The sequence below is a fragment of the Phycodurus eques genome, chromosome 10 (genome assembly GCF_024500275.1).
Source record: "Phycodurus eques isolate BA_2022a chromosome 10, UOR_Pequ_1.1, whole genome shotgun sequence".
Classification (NCBI taxonomy): Eukaryota; Metazoa; Chordata; class Actinopteri; order Syngnathiformes; family Syngnathidae; genus Phycodurus; species Phycodurus eques.
In genome coordinates this window covers 28,092,521-28,111,498 of record NC_084534.1, presented here as the reverse complement: position 1 = coordinate 28,111,498, position 18,978 = coordinate 28,092,521, and the positions used below count along the sequence as shown (strand labels likewise).

Genomic DNA, 18,978 nt, shown 5'->3' with positions numbered 1-18,978 from the left:
GCAGATGGCGTTTCTTTTTTTTTTTTGGATTCATTTCAACAAAGCAAATAGTGAAAACAAAAATCAGGAGGGAATTTTGTTAATAATAAAAAAGAAAAACAATTGCTCTGTGTTTTGGGGCAGCAGGTCAGGGAAGTGCCCACGACAATCATTTCAGAACCAAGATTTTTTTTCCCCAAAGCAATTTCGCTGTTACATACTTTTGGGGGCAAGTTGCGTGGTGCCCCGCCGCATTCGCTTCTATTGTGAGGTTAGCACGTATGAATAAACTTTCCTCCGAATTCTTATAAAGGCTTTTTTTGTGTGTGTGTGGAATTAATAGAGGTGTGATCGTTGCTGCCGCCTCTCTACGCGCCAAACCGTCGGATCCTCGCAGTGACGACACAAACTGGCGGTCGTAGATCGGATTACCGATGTTCTGCTGAGCTGTAAAAGGTTTCACTGGTTCTGATGACGTGTTTATTCCTAGTTTGGCAATTGGTAGGGTTTCAAGCCAGACAAGGGATTCAAAGGAGGGTTTGAAGCCCGAGTTAGCGTTTCAAGTCAGGGTTAAGGTTTCAAGCAAGATTTATAGTTTTAAAGGATCAGGATCAGGATTCCAAGGTAGGGTTTTAAGCCAGAGATGGGGCTTGGGTTTTAAGGCAGGGTTAGGGTTCCAAGTGAAAGTTTCTGCTCTTCGAGCAGTTCAACGCGTTGTCGTGTTTTTTTTTTTTGTTTGTTTTTTGAAAAAAATGAAGAATGACCACAACAAAGCGTTTTTTCAGACTTTCTTTATTTGTCTTGAGTGTGTCGACAGAACGGAGGTTGCGATTGCATGCGTGGAGTCGCAAAGGAGACTCGGAATGTTTTCCTGATTGTTCGAAAGACGACGGCCGTGCGTCCGTCAGATGTCCGCTTTGCGAACGCGTCTGCAGAAGGTCCAATGGTGCTCCGCCGTGTTTTCGTTGGCCCGCTCGCTCATGTGGTGAACGCGCGTGTTGCGCAGACTGAAACCCTGCAAAACACGGGACAAAGACGAAACACAGTTACGGAAAATAATCATAAATTAAGACAGGGTTAAGGTTTCAAAGTAAGATTTTAAGAAAGGGTTAGGGTTTGAAGCCAGAGTTAGGGTTTTAAATTTTGGTTTCAAACTTGGGTTAGAGTTTCGAGACAGGGCTGGGGTTTCAAAAAAGGGTTTTGAGCCTGAGTTAGGGTTTCAAGTCGGCGGGTGTGAAAGTAGGGTTTCTAGCCAGAGTTTGTGTTTCAGAGCCTAGTTTCAAGCCAGGGTTATGGTTTGAAGCTTTTTCTTTGGCTTTTTTTTTTTTTTTGATTCACCACAGAACTTAAGCAACGACGGTAAAGGGGGAAAATGTAACGCTAACCATAGAAGAGAGCTGAAGCGAGACATCCCCATGATTGCGATCATACTTACGGCTTTGGAGATAAACTCGAGCAGGTGGACGCGCAGGCCGACTTCCTGTTGATGGTCACACGGGCCGAAGGTGAACGACACCTGGTAGTCGCGAGTGTCCATCATGTGCTTGTTCCACTTCGGTGAAGCTGCACGAGATGGCCGACAATACACACTGCACCTACACACGCGAAGTAGGGCTTCAAGTTAAGGTTAGGGTTTCAAATTTGGGCTTCAAACAGAATTTAAGTTTCAAACAAAGGTTAAGGCTTCAAATATATATGCCTGGTGGCTTAGGTCTTTCAATAAGAGGTAGGGTTTCAAGCCAGGGTTAGGGTTTCAAACCTGGGTTGGTGCTTCAAATTGTGAGAAACACTTGACGGTCCTGGCGATGTAGTCAGCACAAAGCAATATGGGAAGTAGGACGGGCAGATCCCGCTGCTTCCCCCGAATTCTTTGCAGTGATGTTTTTAACTATGCTGATGTCGTCGTACAAAATCAAGCTAAACGTTGCTTTTCCTTGTATTTCTTCCTGTCCATATTGTTACGAGTGTGTGCGTTAGCTAGCTATACGCCGAGCCAAAGTGCGCATTTGTAATTTATTTCCCGAAACATTGGCATTTCGGTCATGTGCTTTCTATCCTGTCGCGAGCGATTACTGTATTCATAATTTATTTTCTTTCTCATGAGCGCGGGGATTTTCATACAGCAAGTACAGTGTTTGTGCGCTTTAGCGCACGGTCAATTTGAAATCAAGTTCTGTCATTGAATGTTTTCTATTCGATTTGTCCCCAAAAATAATCGAACGATGAATCCATTTTGAAATAATTGTTCGTTGTCGCCCTACGTGTAGTTTCAAGGCAGCTGTGTACGGACAAGGCCACGGCGTACCTTGGTGGTGACGCTAAGTTGGGTGATGATGACGGCGACCGGGTTGGAGTACTTGGACAGCTTCCTGGTGCTGCACAGCTCCAGCAGCTCGTCGTAAGAGTCGCTCGGGTACGGCGCCGACCGGGGACACCTGGCGGCGTCCCCCAGGCGCTGCAGCAGGGCCTCGATCTGGTAGAAGTCCGCCTCCTTGCGGAGAAGCTCCGCCTCCTTGAAGTCGCACGGCAGCGTCAGCTCGGACGAGCGAAGGAAGTTCAGGATGTAACTGAGGACGGCACAGGGACAGGAATGAAGTCTGAACACCGTAACCTTGACTTGAAACCCAACTTTGAGACTCTAACACTGGCACGAAACCCAATTTTGAAACCTTAGCCTGAAACCCTATCCCTGACTCTAAACCATAATTTGACAAACTGTTCCTGTGTTAAAACTCTACTTTGAAACCTGGACACTTGTGTAAATTCCAAAACCTGTCTTAAAAACCAAACTTAGAATCTTAAACCAGACTTGAAACAGTAATCCTGTCTTGAAACCCTAATTGGAAACCTAACCCTATTTTAAAACACTATCGCATGTTTAAAACCCTAATTTGAAACAACAATCCCCGTTTCAATGCCTAAATCCGTTTTGAAATCCTACTTTGAAACGCGGCATTGAAACCCTAACCCTTGTTGAAACCCTACTTTGCAACTCTAACCCTGGCTTAAAACCCTATTTTGAAACCCGATTCCTCTCTTGAAACCCTAATCATGACTTGAAAGCCTAACTCTGGCTTGAAGCCCTACTTTGAAACTCAAACTCTGACTTGAAACCCCATTTAAAAACGCTAACCCAGCATTGAAAGCCTAACCGAGACTTGAAACCCTACTCAGAGACCCAAAACGCTGGTTTAAAACCCTACTTTGAAAGCCTAACCGAGACTTGAAACCCTACTCAGAAACCCAAAACGCTGGTTTAAAACCCTACTTTGAAACCCAAACCTTGACTTTCAACCGGTTGTGTTTTGCTCTGCTATAATGCTTTTATTTTGGCACACAGTCTTCTTTCTGTTTTTGTGTCCATTGCCGTCGTCTTGACGGGACTTTCAACCCGTCGACTGCTACGTTAGCTTAGCTGACGCGAGCCGCCAGACGTTCGCCTGTACCGGAAGAGCGTCCCGTCGCGGTCGATGAAGTAGTTCCCGCGGGCGTCCCTCAGGGAAGGCACGTCCCCTCGGAACATGGCGCCCAGCATGGAGTCCGGGTAGCGCCTCAGTGTGGTCAATGACGTGCAGTACAAGCGGCCGCCCACATTCAGCGTCACCTGCTCGCCCGTCTACACACAAAGGACGCCGTTTAGCACACACACGCACACATGAAAGTTTTGACACACGCGCGCGCAGTACACAATTTTACACAAAGAAAGATACAGTCTCACACACACACACCAGATGCGCCGTTTAGCACACACACGCACACATGAAAGTTTTGACACACGCGCGCGCAGTACACAATTTTACACAAAGAAAGATACAGTCTCACACACACACACCAGATGCCCCTGGTCTCCATTGTTCATGGTGTCGTTCCTGCGCAGCGGTTAAGCTGTTCCAGTGACGCCCATCAACACCTGCGACGTCGGAAGGGGGACGGCTTGTTACATGGTCGTCATGGAGACTGGCAGCGTTTGCCGTTACAGCACAACATTTTCTTGCTTTTCAGTTCAGCGTCTGCAAACCCTAAGCCTGCCTTGAAAGCCCAATGCTTGTTTAAAACCCTAACTCTGCCTTGAAACCCAACTTTAAAAAGCTAACCCTTCCTGAAGACCCTAATTGGGGACCACACCCCTTCTTGAAACCCAACTTTGAAACCTTAACCCTGGCTCGAAAGCCTATCCCGTGTTTAAAACCTTAATTAGAATGCCTAAACCTGGCTTGAAACCCTAACCCTGCCTTGAAAGCGTAGTCCTTGTTTAAAACCCTAACATGAAAGCCCAAACCCGGCTTAAAACCCTACTTTCAAATTCTGTCCCTGACACCAGCCTTTGCTTAAAACCCCAATGTAAAACTCCGCCCTTGTTTAAAACCCTAACCCTTGTTTAAACCCCGAATTTAAGACCCGAGCCTTTGTTTCGAACCCTAGGCGCAGTTTGAAACCCTAACAATGGCTTGTACGTTACAGCTCATTTGTCCGTCATCCGTAAAATGTGTTGTGTCGAAAGTGCCGCACTGAAATACACAAGCGTAATTATCAAGAGGCTCGGCAGCAGATGCCGCTCTCTGCTATGCTAGCGAGTTAGCACATCAAAGAGCTTGGAATTGGAACATGTGCAAAAACATTACCGATGCGCCTCTATCGCTAACGACGCCATCCACCGCGGAACCAGCAAAAAAGCAAAGGATGGACGAAACCACTTCCGGCCAGACGCTTCAAAATAAGACTCGTAATTGTGACCTTGTGACGAATTGAACCAACAAAGTAAAAGCATCAAACTTCACGAAACTTAAAAAGACGTTGGAAATGAGTATGTGACGTGCAACTTTTGGCAGTTATCATGTTAGCTGTTTTTACCTTAAATGTAACCAGAAAGAGCTAAAATTACAAGAAAAACATCCATCCATCCATTTTCTGCACTTCTTATCCTCACTAGACAATCCAAGAAAAAGTTGACTTTGTAAAAATGTAGAAAATATATATCAATAAATAAAAGGGTGGTAACGTTGGTAGACATTGTAGATTTTTCCAAAGCTGAAAGGGCAACAATTTAAAAAATCCAAGGAGAAAAATATGAAGTTGAAAAAAATACCTTATTTCTCTTAGCAGGTAACCTTAATAAATACCGTCTTCCACAATATAAATATTGTACTACAAATTATCCACAGAAAAAAAAGTCAACCGCACTCGATAAAAGGTAGGAAGATTCGATAGAGCGAACTGAAAATGTGGAAAACGAGGTGTAAAGGGATTTCCCAGCAACGTTATCTGAAAAGATAACGAGTCCGCATATCGACGGGAAGCGGAGCGGCCGGAGCCGCGGTGCGGCCGACGCGAGCCGGAGCCGAACGCGCTCGAGACGGTAGAGATGATCGTGGACTTCGGGAGGCGTCCTTCGCCACGGCTGCCCCTCACGCCGTCCGGCCGCCTCGTGACAACCGTCGAGACCTTCGAGTTCCTGGGAATTCCCATCTCTCGGGACCCGAAGTTGGGCGACCGACATCGACTCCGTCCTCAAAAAGGCCCAGCGGAGGACGTAGTTCCTGCGGCTTCTGAGAAAGCACGGCCTGCCGCCGGAGCCGCTGAGACGGTTCTACACGGCGGTCATCGAATCGGTCCCGTGTTCTTCCATCGCAGTCTGGTTCGGTGCCGCCACAAAAAAGGACAAACTCCGACTGCGACGGACAACCCAAACTGCTGAAAGGATTGTCGGTACCCCCCTACCCGCCATTGAGGACTTGCACGCTGCCAGAACTAAGACAAGGGCGTGCAAAATCCTCTCGGAGCCTCCGCACCCCGGTCACCGGCTCTTCCGGCTCCTTCCCTCAGGTCGGCGCTACCGATCAACGCAAACTAGAACTAGTAGACATTCCGACAGCTTCTTCCCTCTTGCGATCGACTTCTTAAAACACCTAACCTATAATTCCATGACAACAAGCTGGCAATTTTTTGACTTGAGTTGGTTGTCACATTTGTGTGGGGCCAATGACGTATGACTCGTGCACTCACTGCAGTGGTCTCGCCACGCTGCACTATTTGCATATACCGGCCACTCATGCCAGAGTCGCATCTGCTCTATTTGCACAGTGATTGAGGAGTATCTGTAACATTTGCACAACCGACATTGTCCCAGATGATCGCACCACTCGTCACTTTAAACCGCATCCGCTCCTTGAAGTCTCGGCGCCCCTTGCGCAACGGTCATTGCGCCGGACTATTGCAATATGAGTCGTTCGAACTGCTCTAAGTGCTCGAGGACTCTGCATCTTTTTGCACAATTGTTTTTTGTCAATGTCTTTATGTCTCCAAAGTGTCTGTTGTACTCGAGCGGCTCCAACTACCGGAGACAAATTCCTTGTGTGTTTTGGACATACTTGGCAAATAAAGAGGATTCTGATTCTGATGAGCAATAGCACAATGATAGGCCGCTCGCGCCGCACCAGGAACGAGTATGTTATAATATCGTTCGCCTGCAGGTGGCAGTAAGACGCCTGAAGGCGTCTAAACTGGCGCAAATAAAAAGACGCCGAAGACGAAGAAAAGGAACCGAAGTTGAGGCTTTGAAGCGCGAACCGCAAGCTTCGGTGTTCAACTGCCGTCGGTCCAAATATTCCTTGGAAGCCATCGTGAAGGCGCTCGCGAGTGTCGGAGGGCCTGCTGGCCCCCGGGCCTCTGTTTGCGGGGGCTTCGCTGTGCCGGGCCTTGTCGACGTGTTAGCTCGTTGCTAACGTGAGCCGAGTGATGGCCGCCGCCGCCGCCGCCGTTTTACTTCTCTTCTTGCAAACTCTCTGACAAGTTGTCCCTTGCTTCGCGATGACGAGCGAGGAAGCCAAGAGCGCCGCGGCGCTCGACGACGACGACGCCGCTGACGCTCCTCCGTCCGAGTCCAACGAGCACGATTACGCCGACACTGAGCTTGCCGCCGCCGCCGAGCTTCCAGCGGCCACCGGCGATGAAGATGACGAGGACGACGAGCTCCCGAAAGCGGCCGGACAGCGCGGCCGACGGCGGGCCAAGTTCCAGGAGGACAAGACGTGCTCCTGCTGCAAGGGTCTGTCTGCATTGGAAATGGTCGCATTCCTTACAACTCGGTTCAGTGGGCGACGACGTTTTGTCAGAAAAGCTAGATTTCAAACTACAAGTTTTCCCCTTTCAATGTGGGCCGGACGATTAAGCAGCTCGTCTGCAAAGATGTCCCCGCCGCGGCCTCCGTGACTTGCCGTGAGCGTCCGACAGTTCCCTGCCCAGAAGAACGTCACCGTGCGGCAGCGACCTTTACTCTCTTCCCCGAGGTCAAAGGGCGTCACGGAGGGGGGCCCGTATTGAAGACGCGGGCGGCGACATCCCAGCGCAGCTGCGGAGGATTCCGGAAGAATCCAATCGGGCGGATGAGCGCGTTTGGCAGAGAAGGCCGGGAAAGCGCGGCAGACGACTCCGGTGGCGTGGCTTTGAAGGGGAAAACTTCTAGTTTGGATTTCAAATGATTATATTGCGTTTACAGCTCTAAAAATGTATTCGAGCGGACCCGCGCGATTTGCCTGACCGCAAATGGTGAAAATCTCCGGATCGTTGATGGCCATTAGAATTGAATCGTGGAAATAAAATATATTTTTACCCCCCCAAATTCTTGAATGAGTGGGGATATAGGGTTTTCAGGGTTGGTTCCCCCCCAAAAAGAAGAAGGAAAATAAGTGAATCTGTGGGTGCCGAACTGCAAGTGTGGGGGCGGGGCGTCCAGCGGATTTTGAAATGTTTGGCCAAATGACAATACCTTTTTTATTTTTAACCATTCAGATGTAATCCATTTTTATTTTCAAACATAAAGAGCAATTGGTACATAAACCTTAAAAGTTTGAGAACTTTGCTCAACTCTGTTTTTAAATGTGCTTTATAAATAAATTGGATGGAATTCAAAAGAAAATAAATGGAATTTTTCGAAAGAAAATCGAAATGTAGCACGGCAGTAAAAGTACTTTTGTCAGAAAAGGAATACTTGCTTCTCTGCTCTTGGCTTTGTGAAGCAATGTTAGTTAGCTGTCCTCGGTAGCAATAGCAGGTCTTTAGTATTTATTTCACTAATAATAGACGCTAACTTTTGTAGCTTGTTGCAAACGTTAATTTCAAGGCAGCGTGATATTAATTCATCGGTAACGGCCTTATTTCAAGGTATCGGGCGCTCGTGCCGGCTGCCACCCGCGGCGAAGGCAAAACCGTCAAGTCCTCCACGCCAGTAGTTGGCGCCGCACTGTGGCGGGCCGACGGCGGCGAATTGAGTGTGCCAGAAAGAGAGGAACTCCTTTGTTCACAATGTATGTCCTGGTCTTAATCGAAATGTTATGTATCAAACGTACTGTTGGTATCGGTACGTGGCAACGATGCGTACTCGGGCGTGAAAACTTGTACTATCATCGGTGGCAAAAAAGTGACCAAACAAACATCCCTGCTTCAAAACATTATTTCATGTATCCTTAATAGCTGCCCTGAGTTATTAAAGGTTTCACTTTTTTTCTCGACAGGTCCCTTCGAGCGGCAAGGCCGAGGCTTCAACCGGAGGGCCGTGTTCACCTTCACCACCCCGGAGGCCGCCCAGTGGGTCTTCCCCGACGCGGGCGCCGTCGGCAAAAAGTCGTTCGTGTGCGAAACGTGCGCGCAGGTCATCAGGACCAAATGCTGCCGCAAGAACAACGGGAAGAGGATCGTGTGGCTCAAACCTGCCGCCGCCAAACAGGTGGGGAGGGGGGACGGGGTCACTAACACATTTCATCACATTCCTTGTTTAACCTAAGGGGAAAAAGGTCGGGTCACAAAATTCTGCTTAAGGGGGGGGAAAAAAGTAAAACATTTCCAATAAAACAAGTAAAAACAAAAATCGCATCATGCCTTTTAGGTAACAAAATGTAAAGAACAATGTCACCTAATTCTCCTTTGGGTAAAAATAAAATAATTTAAAAAAATCTGTTCAATGTAAAAAAAAAAAAAAAAAATCAAATAAAAATAAAAAGTGTCGGTCACATAATTCGTCTTTAAAAAAAAACACATTTATTTCACCTCATTCCTTTTTGTTTAACCAAATGTGCAAAAAAAAAGTCACAAAATTCTGCTTTAACACAAACAAAATGTAAAAATCCCCAAACATAAAAAAAAAAAAAATCAGCTTTATCAAAGGTATGTAAATTAAAAATGACACTTTATGCAACAAAATGTAGAAAAAGAAAAAAAAACATTCTGCTTAGATGTGAAAACAAAATTTAAAAACAGTGTCACACAATTTGGTTAAATCTATTTAAAAAAAAAAAAAAGTCATCCAATTCTCCTGTGGAAAAAAAATATTGTAAAATAATTGTGCTTCATGTGAAAATAGAAACATCACATTCCGTTTTGATTTTTAAAAAGCAATACGATGCCACATAATTCGGTTTCATGTAAAATAAAAAATAAAAAAATGCATAAAATCTTTTGAAAAACTCCCAATAAACACATAATCCTAAATTATGTAAACAAGTTTCAAACTAATCATTAAAAAGAACGAAAATATGTATATTCAGTATATTCATTCAACGTCCGTTCCGCTTGTCCTCACACGTGTCGCCAATCCCAGCAATCTTCGGGCGAGAGGCGGGGTACGCTCTGAACTGGTCGCCAACCAATCGCAGAAAATGACAATTACACATTGTTTATTGAACCAAACTCAAAAACTGTCTAAGAAAGTCCGCTAGCTTATTGCTAGCACACAATGCAAAAGACTAACGGAACTAGCATTGATGTTGCCGTAGTTATGACTTAACCGTTTAAGCAACGGATGTTTGAACACAAACGGTTTAGAAACACACGCAGGCCGACAATATAACAATATTTACAGGCTCGTGTGTGTGGTCACGCAATGTGAACGTTGTCGTCCGTGTGCGCAGACGAGCGCCCGCCACAGGACGAAGGGCGGCCAGCGCATGGGCAAGAAGAGCCGCGCGGCGCTGCTGGTGAGCAAGTCGTGCTACCGCTCGGCCTTCCGCACGCTCTGGTCGGCCAAGGGCGCCCGCAAGCCCATGATGGACTTCCTGAGCCGCGAGCTGCGCGAGGAGATGAAGGCGCTGTCGCGGCACGCCGACAGCCCCTTCCACCAGAAAGTCTCCAGCAAGAAGCTGCTGGCCTTCTTCCCGTGGGCGCGATGCATGGCGTGGGCGCAGGAGCGCGCCCCGCTCGTCACCACCTGCCTGCGCTCCCTCTTCCCCACCGTCGGCGCCCTCGTCAAGAGCAGGCAGTGAGTGCGCACGCCGCTTTCTGCCGGGCGAAATTCCAGTCCGTCCTCGTGTAGGGGGAAGAAGAAAAAAAAACGCGTTGCGGGGTCACGCTGTCGCCGTCAAAAGTTTTTAATTACCTGGAAAGTCTGTCATATAGGTGTCAAAATCACATAATTGGGCTTTATTAAAAGCCCCCGCAAATCTAATAAATGTTAAAATAATCACATCGTTGCTTTATGTAACAAAATGTAAACGAAAAAAAAAGTCGTAATTTTGCTTAATTAAAAAAAAAATGTCATCACATTTCTTTCATTTAACCAAATGTACAAAAACAAAATGGCACAGAATTCTGTATCAGACTTTAAGACATAAAATTCTGCTTTATGTTAAAAAAAAAAAAAAAAACATAATTTTGCTATGTAAAAAAATTATGAAAAATACTATGAAATGACCCATATTTCTGCTTTGTAAAAATGTATGAAATATCTTTTACATAATTCCACTTTGTTAAAAATATTTAATTGTCACTTAATTCCACCATGTTAGAAAAATGCAAAAATCCAAATGCATAATTCTGCTTGATCTAAAAAAGTTTTTATAAAACCTAAACTGCACATTCTGCTAATTTTCATTTAAAAAGTTTAAATGTAGATTATGCTTTATCCTAAGAAATGTTGCATACTCTTTGGAAAATGTAAACGTCAAAATATAAAAAATAAAAACATCTTAAATGTGTAAAAGTTTTTTTTTTTTTTTTAATGTAAAACAAAATTGAAAATATGTAGAATATTCAATCATATAAATAAATAGATTATTAAAATACAATATTGTGCTTTATGCAAAAAATTAATATCTGCTTTATATTTAAAAAAACAAAGAAGTGGTCATAAAATTCAGATTTTTTTAAAACAAAAGCAAAACAATTCTAATTGACACTGTCATGAAATCACCAAACAAGTGTGTGTCTGTGTGCGCTCAGCCAGCTGTCGTCCTCGGAGGCGGAGCTGCAAGTGCTGCGTCGCAGCGTGCTGACGCTGGCGGTGCCGCTGTTCACCAGGAACATCTGGACCAACAACTTCCTGCAGGCGGCGCTGGGCGCCAAGCTGCGTCTGCAGGGCTGCTCCGGACCCGCCCTGGACACCCTCAACAGCCTGGGCCTGTGCCAGAACAAGGACACCGTGCGCCTGCGCCTGCACCGGCTGCGCGGCGCCGCCCACGACAAGGCGGTGAGTCGCGCCGCGACGTCCAACTTGAGCCTCTTTCACACGGAGGCCCGGACGCATTCCTGCGTCGGCGCTGCCTGTGTAAAATTGCAGTTTTGTACATATTGATGACTTTTTAAAATTTTTATTTTTTCCCTTTTTAATTTTTCCGGCCAGAACGGAGGAGAGAATCAAGATCACATGACCGACATGGAGGAAGACGACGTCGAGGATGACGAGGAAGACGAAGAAGAGGAAGAGGAGGATGAGGATGAGGAAGAGCAGCACCGCGTGCCAGAGGAGCTGGAGAGGAGGAGGAAGAAGAAGAAGAAGAGGAGGAGGAAGCGGGAGCGAGAGGATGATGAGGATGGCGAAGAGGAGGAAGATGAGGAGGAGAGGAAGAGGAGGGTGGTGGTGGTGCGCCTGGGCTTGCTCAAGGGACACTCGGAAGTTGGCCGGGCCGATCTGTCTGCACCTTGACCTCATGCAAAGCATTGTGGGAAACTGAGGATTCTCCGCCAACGCGACATCTTGATTTGGTTTGATTTCCCCGATGCCTCGTTTGTTTGTTTTGAGACATTTGCCACCTCTGTTCAATCCCAAAAAGTCACATTTGACGGTCTTCTTAAGAGACTTTTTCAAGAGTTTAACGAGAGGATAAAAAAAAAAAAAAAAGAAGACTGGATCATGTTTGATTTCAGGACGCATGTGCCCAAACTGTAACCTTGTAAATAGCAACAATAAAAACAAATATTTCAGCAGTTGATGTGTTTAGTTTTTTAACTTTAAATACTTTTAGATTTCATGCAGCTTTAATGCAAATTTACTTTGGTGACATTTTGACACTGTCCGATATTACGGATCATTTAACTGAATAAATAGAATACGATTCCTGCATGTGTGGTGCAAGCACATTTTTGCTTTTAAATAGTTTCATTTAAAATTTGTTGAAGGATTTGTAAACTGCACAATTTGTGACTGTAGTCTTTCTTTTCATTTCTACCCTACAGAGTTTTTATAAAGCTCTAATTTTCAACTTAATGCTACTTGTTTAAACATTTTTTTTACAGTGTCGCTTTAATGAAATGATCATTATAGGTTTAATTGTATTCAAGGACTTCTACCCACCAATGTGGATAATTTTAAAATGCCTTTTGACAGCTTCTGATTACTCAGCCTATCTCATAGATTTTTTTAATTTCTACCCTACAATGCACAAAATTGGACTTAAGAAATACTGGTCATAATTTCAGCATCTTATTTTAGATTTAACCCTTCAAGATTTTAATTATAAAATGAAAATTCTAAAACTCATTTGGAATGAATAGCAGCTTGAGCAGGTACCTGATTGTTATGACGTCCCAAATTTCTTGCTAATTATGTTATTTCCAAAATTCCAACAGAAACACACAATGGATGAGTGTTTTTTTATTTTTTATTGGCATAACAGTCATTTACAGAGACAAAACAACATCCACAGAGAACCTGAAAAAGGTCTGTCCCGCACCTCCCACTGCCTCAGCCAAAAACATTTTTTGGGGGGAGGGGTGGGGAACAATAATAATTCAGTCCCAATATAATATCTAATAAATACAGTAATAGTTTCTTTGTTAAACTAACAAGGCGACTCAAAAGGTGGATTTAATTTTGAAGTGGACGAAGTCAGGAGGTAACGACCGGAGTGGAACTTGAGCATTTTGGAAATAATGGACAGTATTTACCAAACTTTTATTATTATTTTTTTTTTTTTAAACATTTTTCCTCGGCTTTCAGACGTTGAGGGTCTTTTTGATGGAGAAGATGATGTCTTTGATCTGCGGTATGCTGTTGTCCTCCAGGATCTTGGCGTACGGCATGGGGATGTCAACGCCCGTCACCCTGGTGGCCGGAGCATCCAGGTAGTTGAACGCCGGACCTGGAGGGGGCGGGGCCACAAAAAAACTAAAACATGATTAGCTCATCACTGCATTTACAGGGAGAGGGATCGTTTTTCTTTATAGAAAATGCAGGGAACTCAAACGCTTTCCCTGAAGAACTCTATTCAAAGTTGTGTCCAATTGAAGGATGATAATGCGACTTTTACTTGGAAGATTTACTTTTTCGCCCAAAAATATCTATTTTTTTAAATAAAAGCATTTTTTTTTTTAAACTTTTTTTTTTTTTTTTTTTTGAGTCTACAAAAAAAACGTTTTTTTCTTGTAAAATTAAGATATTTTCTTTTGGAACAAACATTTCTACTAAACTTGAAAATAAATCTCAAAACACACTTTTTCCTGAGCGGAAAGAAAAAAGAAAAATCGATGAAAAAGTCTCAAAAACAACATTGAAGGTAAACCTCAAATTACATTATTTTAATTTTTTCATATATTATTAATATATATATATACACACACAATTTTTACAGGTTTTTTTTTTTTTTTTAACTTAAATATTTTTTCCCCACTTGTTTTCTTTTACATCAGTATATACGGGTAGTTTTGGGAGATATTTTTTTTGTTTTACTTTTTTGGGATTGATATTTATTTCTAGGACTTTTTCTTGATTTGAGAATTTTATTTTCTTTGGAATATCGGTATTACCCACAAAGATCCTTGAAAATCCATGGCATGACTCAAAAAATAAAATAAAATAAAAAATCCCTCTTAAAAACTAAATGGAAAAACATCCAGTCATTTTTTTTTTTTTTTTAATTTGTTTTGTTAAACAACAGGTTTGCTTTTAAGGCAATGTTGTTTTTACTAGAAATGCTTCACTTGTTTTCTGATGGATTTCATTTTACTTTTGTTTTCGAGAGGTCATTTGATTTGTTCCGTGCTATTTTCGGAAGCTCGGCCCCGTTACCCTCCATGATCCTGGCGCAGATCTCGGCCCCGACCCCGAACTGCGGCCAGCCGCCTTCCACCGTCACCAAGTGGTTGGTCTTCATCACGCTGGCCTCGATGCTCTCCACGTCCATGGGCCGGATGGTGCGCAGGTTGATCACCTGGTTCAGAACGCACACAAGAAACATTTTCCCCCAAAAAAAGATACTGCATACGAGCAGGCGTCCGGTTTTGTACCTCACACTCGATTCCCTCCTTGGCGAGGACGGCGGCGACGTCCAAGCAATGGCCGACGTAGCGAGAGTGCGACACCAAAGTCACGTGAGAACCTGAACGACAACACGCGGCCACATTAAGGTTAGCGACCGGGTCGATCCGTCCGTCTGTGTCGAAGGCGCAACCGAAGGAAAACGAGGGAAAACGATATCACTCAAATAAATGCGGCGGATATTTGGGAATGGGAGCTGCGCAGGTCAGATCATTAGGTACAACTGCACAATACGTTCGAATGAGGGAAATCGCAACAATGTTCAAAATATGATTTTTAAAAATTGACACTATTACAATACGGACTTTACAGGCCATATGTAGAAGATATTGGAAAAAAAAATAAGTTTAAAATGAAAACTAAAATGAGACAATGCAAATATATTACAAAATGTAAAAACAAAATAGTGACCAAAAAAACCCAGCAAAATTACTATACAAAATACAAAACTAATCAGAAAAAAAAAAACATGACCAGAAATGTTTACACATTATAATTGTGTAATAAAAATATACACCGCAAAGTAAACAAAAAAAAAGAGATATCATACAACCTACAAATTACAAAATAAAAAAGAAAAACTATAAAAAATGAAAAAGATCAAAATTCAAATTTAAAAAAAACTAACAGATTTGACAAAAATGTCATTTGTATAAAAATTTTATATCAAAATACATAAATTTCAACAAATATTTTAAAAAATACAATTGAAAAAGAACATTTTAAATGTCCAATTTAAACACTACAATTAAAAATTACAATAAAAAATAGAAAATCTAAATTTGTAAAAACAGAAAAACAAATTTGATAAAAATAGAATGAAATAAAAAAACTCAATTAGAAAACAAAGAAATTCAACATAAAATAAAAACATTGACTGATTTTAACAAAAAAATTGATTAAAATAAAATTGAAAAATTAATTTAATCTAATTTGAAAAAACCTAAACTATAAAAAGGCACATTTTGAAAAGACAAAAATCTTACAAGTACAAATACGCACAAATTTGACCAAAAAAAAAATATCGTCAACTTGGCTAACTTTCACAATGTTTCCTAGCGCTATAAACATAGCGTTACGTCATTTTGCTTTCTGCCTAATGTCACCACTTCATTTAAAACACCGATGTGCAGGCTAAAAATGTTGCTTTTCCCCCCTTGTTTTCTGAAAATGTCCAAATGACTTAGCTAATATGCTACTAGGCTAACGATACAAACGACGTCGAGAGTCCGCGTCTCGTTTCCCCGTTTGTTTGCCGAGAAGACGAAGAAGCCCAAAGACGAATTTTTCTGAGACGCGCGAAACAAACGTTGAAACGGTAACGCGCCATGCTAACGGTTTGCGTGAGCGGCGACGTCGCCGCGTGGCGGTGGAACGCGACCGAGCGACGCTCACCTTGCCTCTCGATTTTGGCCTTGCCGATGGGCACGGTGAAGTCTTTGGACTGCGCCTCGTCGGACATCTCGAAGGGGACGCCGTACATCAGCTCGTTCTCCAGGAACACAACTGCACACGCGGCGGGTTTTTGTTAATTGCGACCTCGATGACGATTTTCCTTTTTTGGTCGGGCGTCGGGACTCACCCGGGTTGTCGTCCCTGATGGCCGACTTGAGCAGACCTTTGGCGTCCTCGGAGTTCCACGGGCTCAGCACCTTCAGACCCGGACAGTGAGCGTACCTGATGACGCGACAAGAAAAAAAACTAACAAACAAAACAATGACAATATTGACTACAGTTGAACTCGGTTTCTTTTGTTTTTATAGAGACTTGTTTTTACGATAAGATTTTTTCAAATGTATTTTTTCCTAGAAACAATACTTTTTTTCCCCAGTTTTTCAAAATAAAATTACGTCGTCATTTTCACTTGTTTTCTGTGGCGTTTAACTTTTTATGGGAAATGTGCTTATTTAGTAACTTTTTTAAATGACTTTTTTTTTTCCATATATTTTTTTAATAGAGAATTTTAAATGTTTCAGGAAACGAATGAATTGTTTACTATACAAATTTTATTCGATTTTTTTGTAGGTTTTATGATTATTATTATTTTTTTTTTTTTACAAGCTTGTTTCCATTTTTGTTTTTGGCTAGGAATTGTTGTTGCAAGGGAATATTTGCTTTTTTGATGCTATATTGTTGATTACGACGGGGTATATTATTTTAATCGAGGACGGGAAGTGACATCGCACCAGGCGGCGAAACACTGCGAGTGTTGCGCGGCGACGCCGGCCGAGGAGCCGTTGGGCCCCCGGAAGACGACGGGCACGGGCTGCAGCCCCGCCGACATGTAGTACGTCTTGGCCGCCGAGTTGATGACCTGGTCGATGGCTTGCATGGAGAAGTTGAAGGTCATGAACTCGCAGATGGGCTTCAGGCCAGCCTGGAGGGGACATTTTTTTAAAAAAACTCCACTTTTCATTTGAGGAGCATATTTACAGGACGAGTCGTCCGGCGCGTGGACGCGCTCACCATGGCCGCTCCCACGGCGATGCCGGTGAATCCCATCTGGAACGTACGACAAAAGTCGGAAATACACGCTTGAATTCAAGTCGGAAGTCAACGAAACTCACACGGAGACGGTGCCGGTTCGGGACGCTTCGCGTACCTCGGAAATGGGCGTGTCGATGACACGCTTGTCGCCGTACTTCTTCCACAGGCCTCGACTCACCTTCCGAGAAGACGCAGACGATCGTTCGGTCGGAGCGACGCGGCGGCGTTAGACAGAATACAAATATTGGCGAGGAAATGTTGAAATAGGAGCTGAAAATACCAAAACTACGTGGACACGTTCTGGTACCCGAGGCTCGGGTGGAAACGCCGCTCGCGGAGAGCGCGAGAGGACGCGCTCCGCTCACCTTGTAGGCGCCGTCGTACTGGGCGACTTCCTCCCCCAGCAGGAAGACGCGCTCGTCCCTCTCCAGCTCCTCGTCCAAGGCCTGGTTCAAGGCGTCTCGCACCGTCACCTGAGGCCGGCGAAACGCCAGCTTACGGCTTAGATGTTTGGATCAAGAACAATCCGGAAGAAAGCAGCTGGATGCTCGAGAAATGTTGTTGAACGACAACGTTCGTCGGAAGGCGCCCGTGGAAAAATGTGCGATTTGGGAATTTCTGGATTGTGGGAAATATTTTGTCGCTGGAATGGTTTGAAGCGGTCAAGAAATATTGAAGGAGTGGGAAATATTTCTTAACGTGGGGGAATTTCACAGTGGACATTTTTGTAAAGTGGAAAATATTTTGGCATCGGAATTGTTTGAATCTGACCAAATGTTAGAGGAGGCGGAACCAATGCAGAATACGTCTCAAGAGTTTGAATGTGAAAACTATGGAAGTTTCCTGGAGTGTTGAAAATATTGATTTCATTGAGCTGCGAGCTGAGAAAAAACTATATCGCTGGTGGAGGGCAGGAATGATTTGAAATGGTTGAGAAACGAGGAACGAAGTCACCGAAAAAAGTGGAGATAATACAAGTACAATAGAATGACGTAATAATGAGCATTTGCTCGGTTCGAAAGGAACCGACTTTGCAACATCCAGAGCGCTGAGCAGCCGCAAATGTGAATTTTGTCAGGCGAGTGAGTTGAGTCGCGGTGACGTTAGCTTGCTAGCCGCTGACACTGACCTGAACAGCGGCCGGGGCGCTCCTGTGAAAGGCCCGTCGGCGCAGCACCGACACGACATCCTGACGGAGGTCACACAGACGATTTGACTCAAACTCACACGGGACCAAAACGACACATTTGGCGTGTTTTAGACGTTTTCGTACCTTTCCGGAACGGAGAACGGACTTCACGGACAGCGCCATCTTTAACCAGTCCTCCTTTTGCCGATTAGGGGGCGGGGCCGGCAGGAGAGCAGTGGAGATTTCAACCAGTCAAAGCGGCGGCTCTACTGTCGTCACCGGGAAGTATGATCGGAAAGCCAATCAGAGCGGCGTAAAAGTTGAAAGGGGGCGGGGTGTTATTCACAGGTTCCAAGGGCACGCCACCGCCACAAGATTAGTGCGCGTGCGCACTACTTTACCGGGAGGAACACCCGCCCGCAATGTTAGGTACACCTGAACCAATACAATCTCATCCACAGAACATTTTATTTCCTATTTAGGGCAACCGACCCAATATTACACGCAACGAAGGTTTATGTTATGTTTCCGTACTAAGGGAACTAAAACAATCGACTATAACAAGGTGTTGTAATTTATAACACTACTGCTACGACGACTATTACTACTAATAATAATAATAATTCAAATTTGTAGAGCGCGTTACTAAATCGGCAAAGACGCAATCCACCCACTGAGCATTTACTGTACATAATCAAGAGTCCTGTAATAGTTCTTGCACTAATTAAGCATTTAGTTCTTAATATTGGTTCATTATAATGTATTTAATTATTTGTATTTATTGATTGTAGTTTGACAATTTCTTCATTTGTCTCATTAAATACTTTATCACAGATGTATTGTAAATATTGCAATGAAAAAG

The 18,978-nt window shown here is 43.9% G+C and overlaps 3 protein-coding genes across 3 annotated transcripts; 1 reads left to right on the top strand and 2 right to left on the bottom strand.

Moving 5' to 3' along the window:
• Positions 1–755: 755 nt before the first annotated feature.
• On the bottom strand, positions 756–5,809 carry kctd6a (potassium channel tetramerization domain containing 6a). Its single transcript, XM_061688345.1, is given in 7 exon segments — positions 756–994; positions 1,415–1,534; positions 1,536–1,574; positions 2,285–2,546; positions 3,426–3,595; positions 3,812–3,889; positions 4,602–5,809. Coding segments are annotated over 6 exon segments (729 nt in total). The 5' UTR covers positions 3,839–3,889; positions 4,602–5,809; the 3' UTR covers positions 756–883.
• Positions 5,810–6,413: 604 nt separating this feature from the next.
• On the top strand, positions 6,414–12,171 carry LOC133408943 (uncharacterized). The gene is made up of 5 exons (XM_061688344.1): positions 6,414–7,024; positions 8,490–8,701; positions 9,882–10,228; positions 11,188–11,434; positions 11,588–12,171. The coding sequence occupies exons 1-5, from the start codon at positions 6,787–6,789 to the stop codon at positions 11,888–11,890; spliced, it is 1,347 nt and encodes a 448-aa protein (XP_061544328.1). The 5' UTR covers positions 6,414–6,786; the 3' UTR covers positions 11,891–12,171.
• Positions 12,172–12,827: 656 nt separating this feature from the next.
• Positions 12,828–18,333, bottom strand: pdhb (pyruvate dehydrogenase E1 subunit beta). The gene is made up of 11 exons (XM_061688724.1): positions 18,261–18,333; positions 18,117–18,176; positions 17,353–17,460; positions 17,103–17,165; positions 16,967–17,002; positions 16,687–16,877; positions 16,083–16,177; positions 15,896–16,006; positions 14,470–14,561; positions 14,252–14,393; positions 12,828–13,325 (listed from the first exon to the last, which is right to left on the bottom strand). The coding sequence occupies exons 1-11, from the start codon at positions 18,297–18,299 to the stop codon at positions 13,180–13,182; spliced, it is 1,083 nt and encodes a 360-aa protein (XP_061544708.1). The 5' UTR covers positions 18,300–18,333; the 3' UTR covers positions 12,828–13,179.
• Positions 18,334–18,978: the final 645 nt, after the last annotated feature.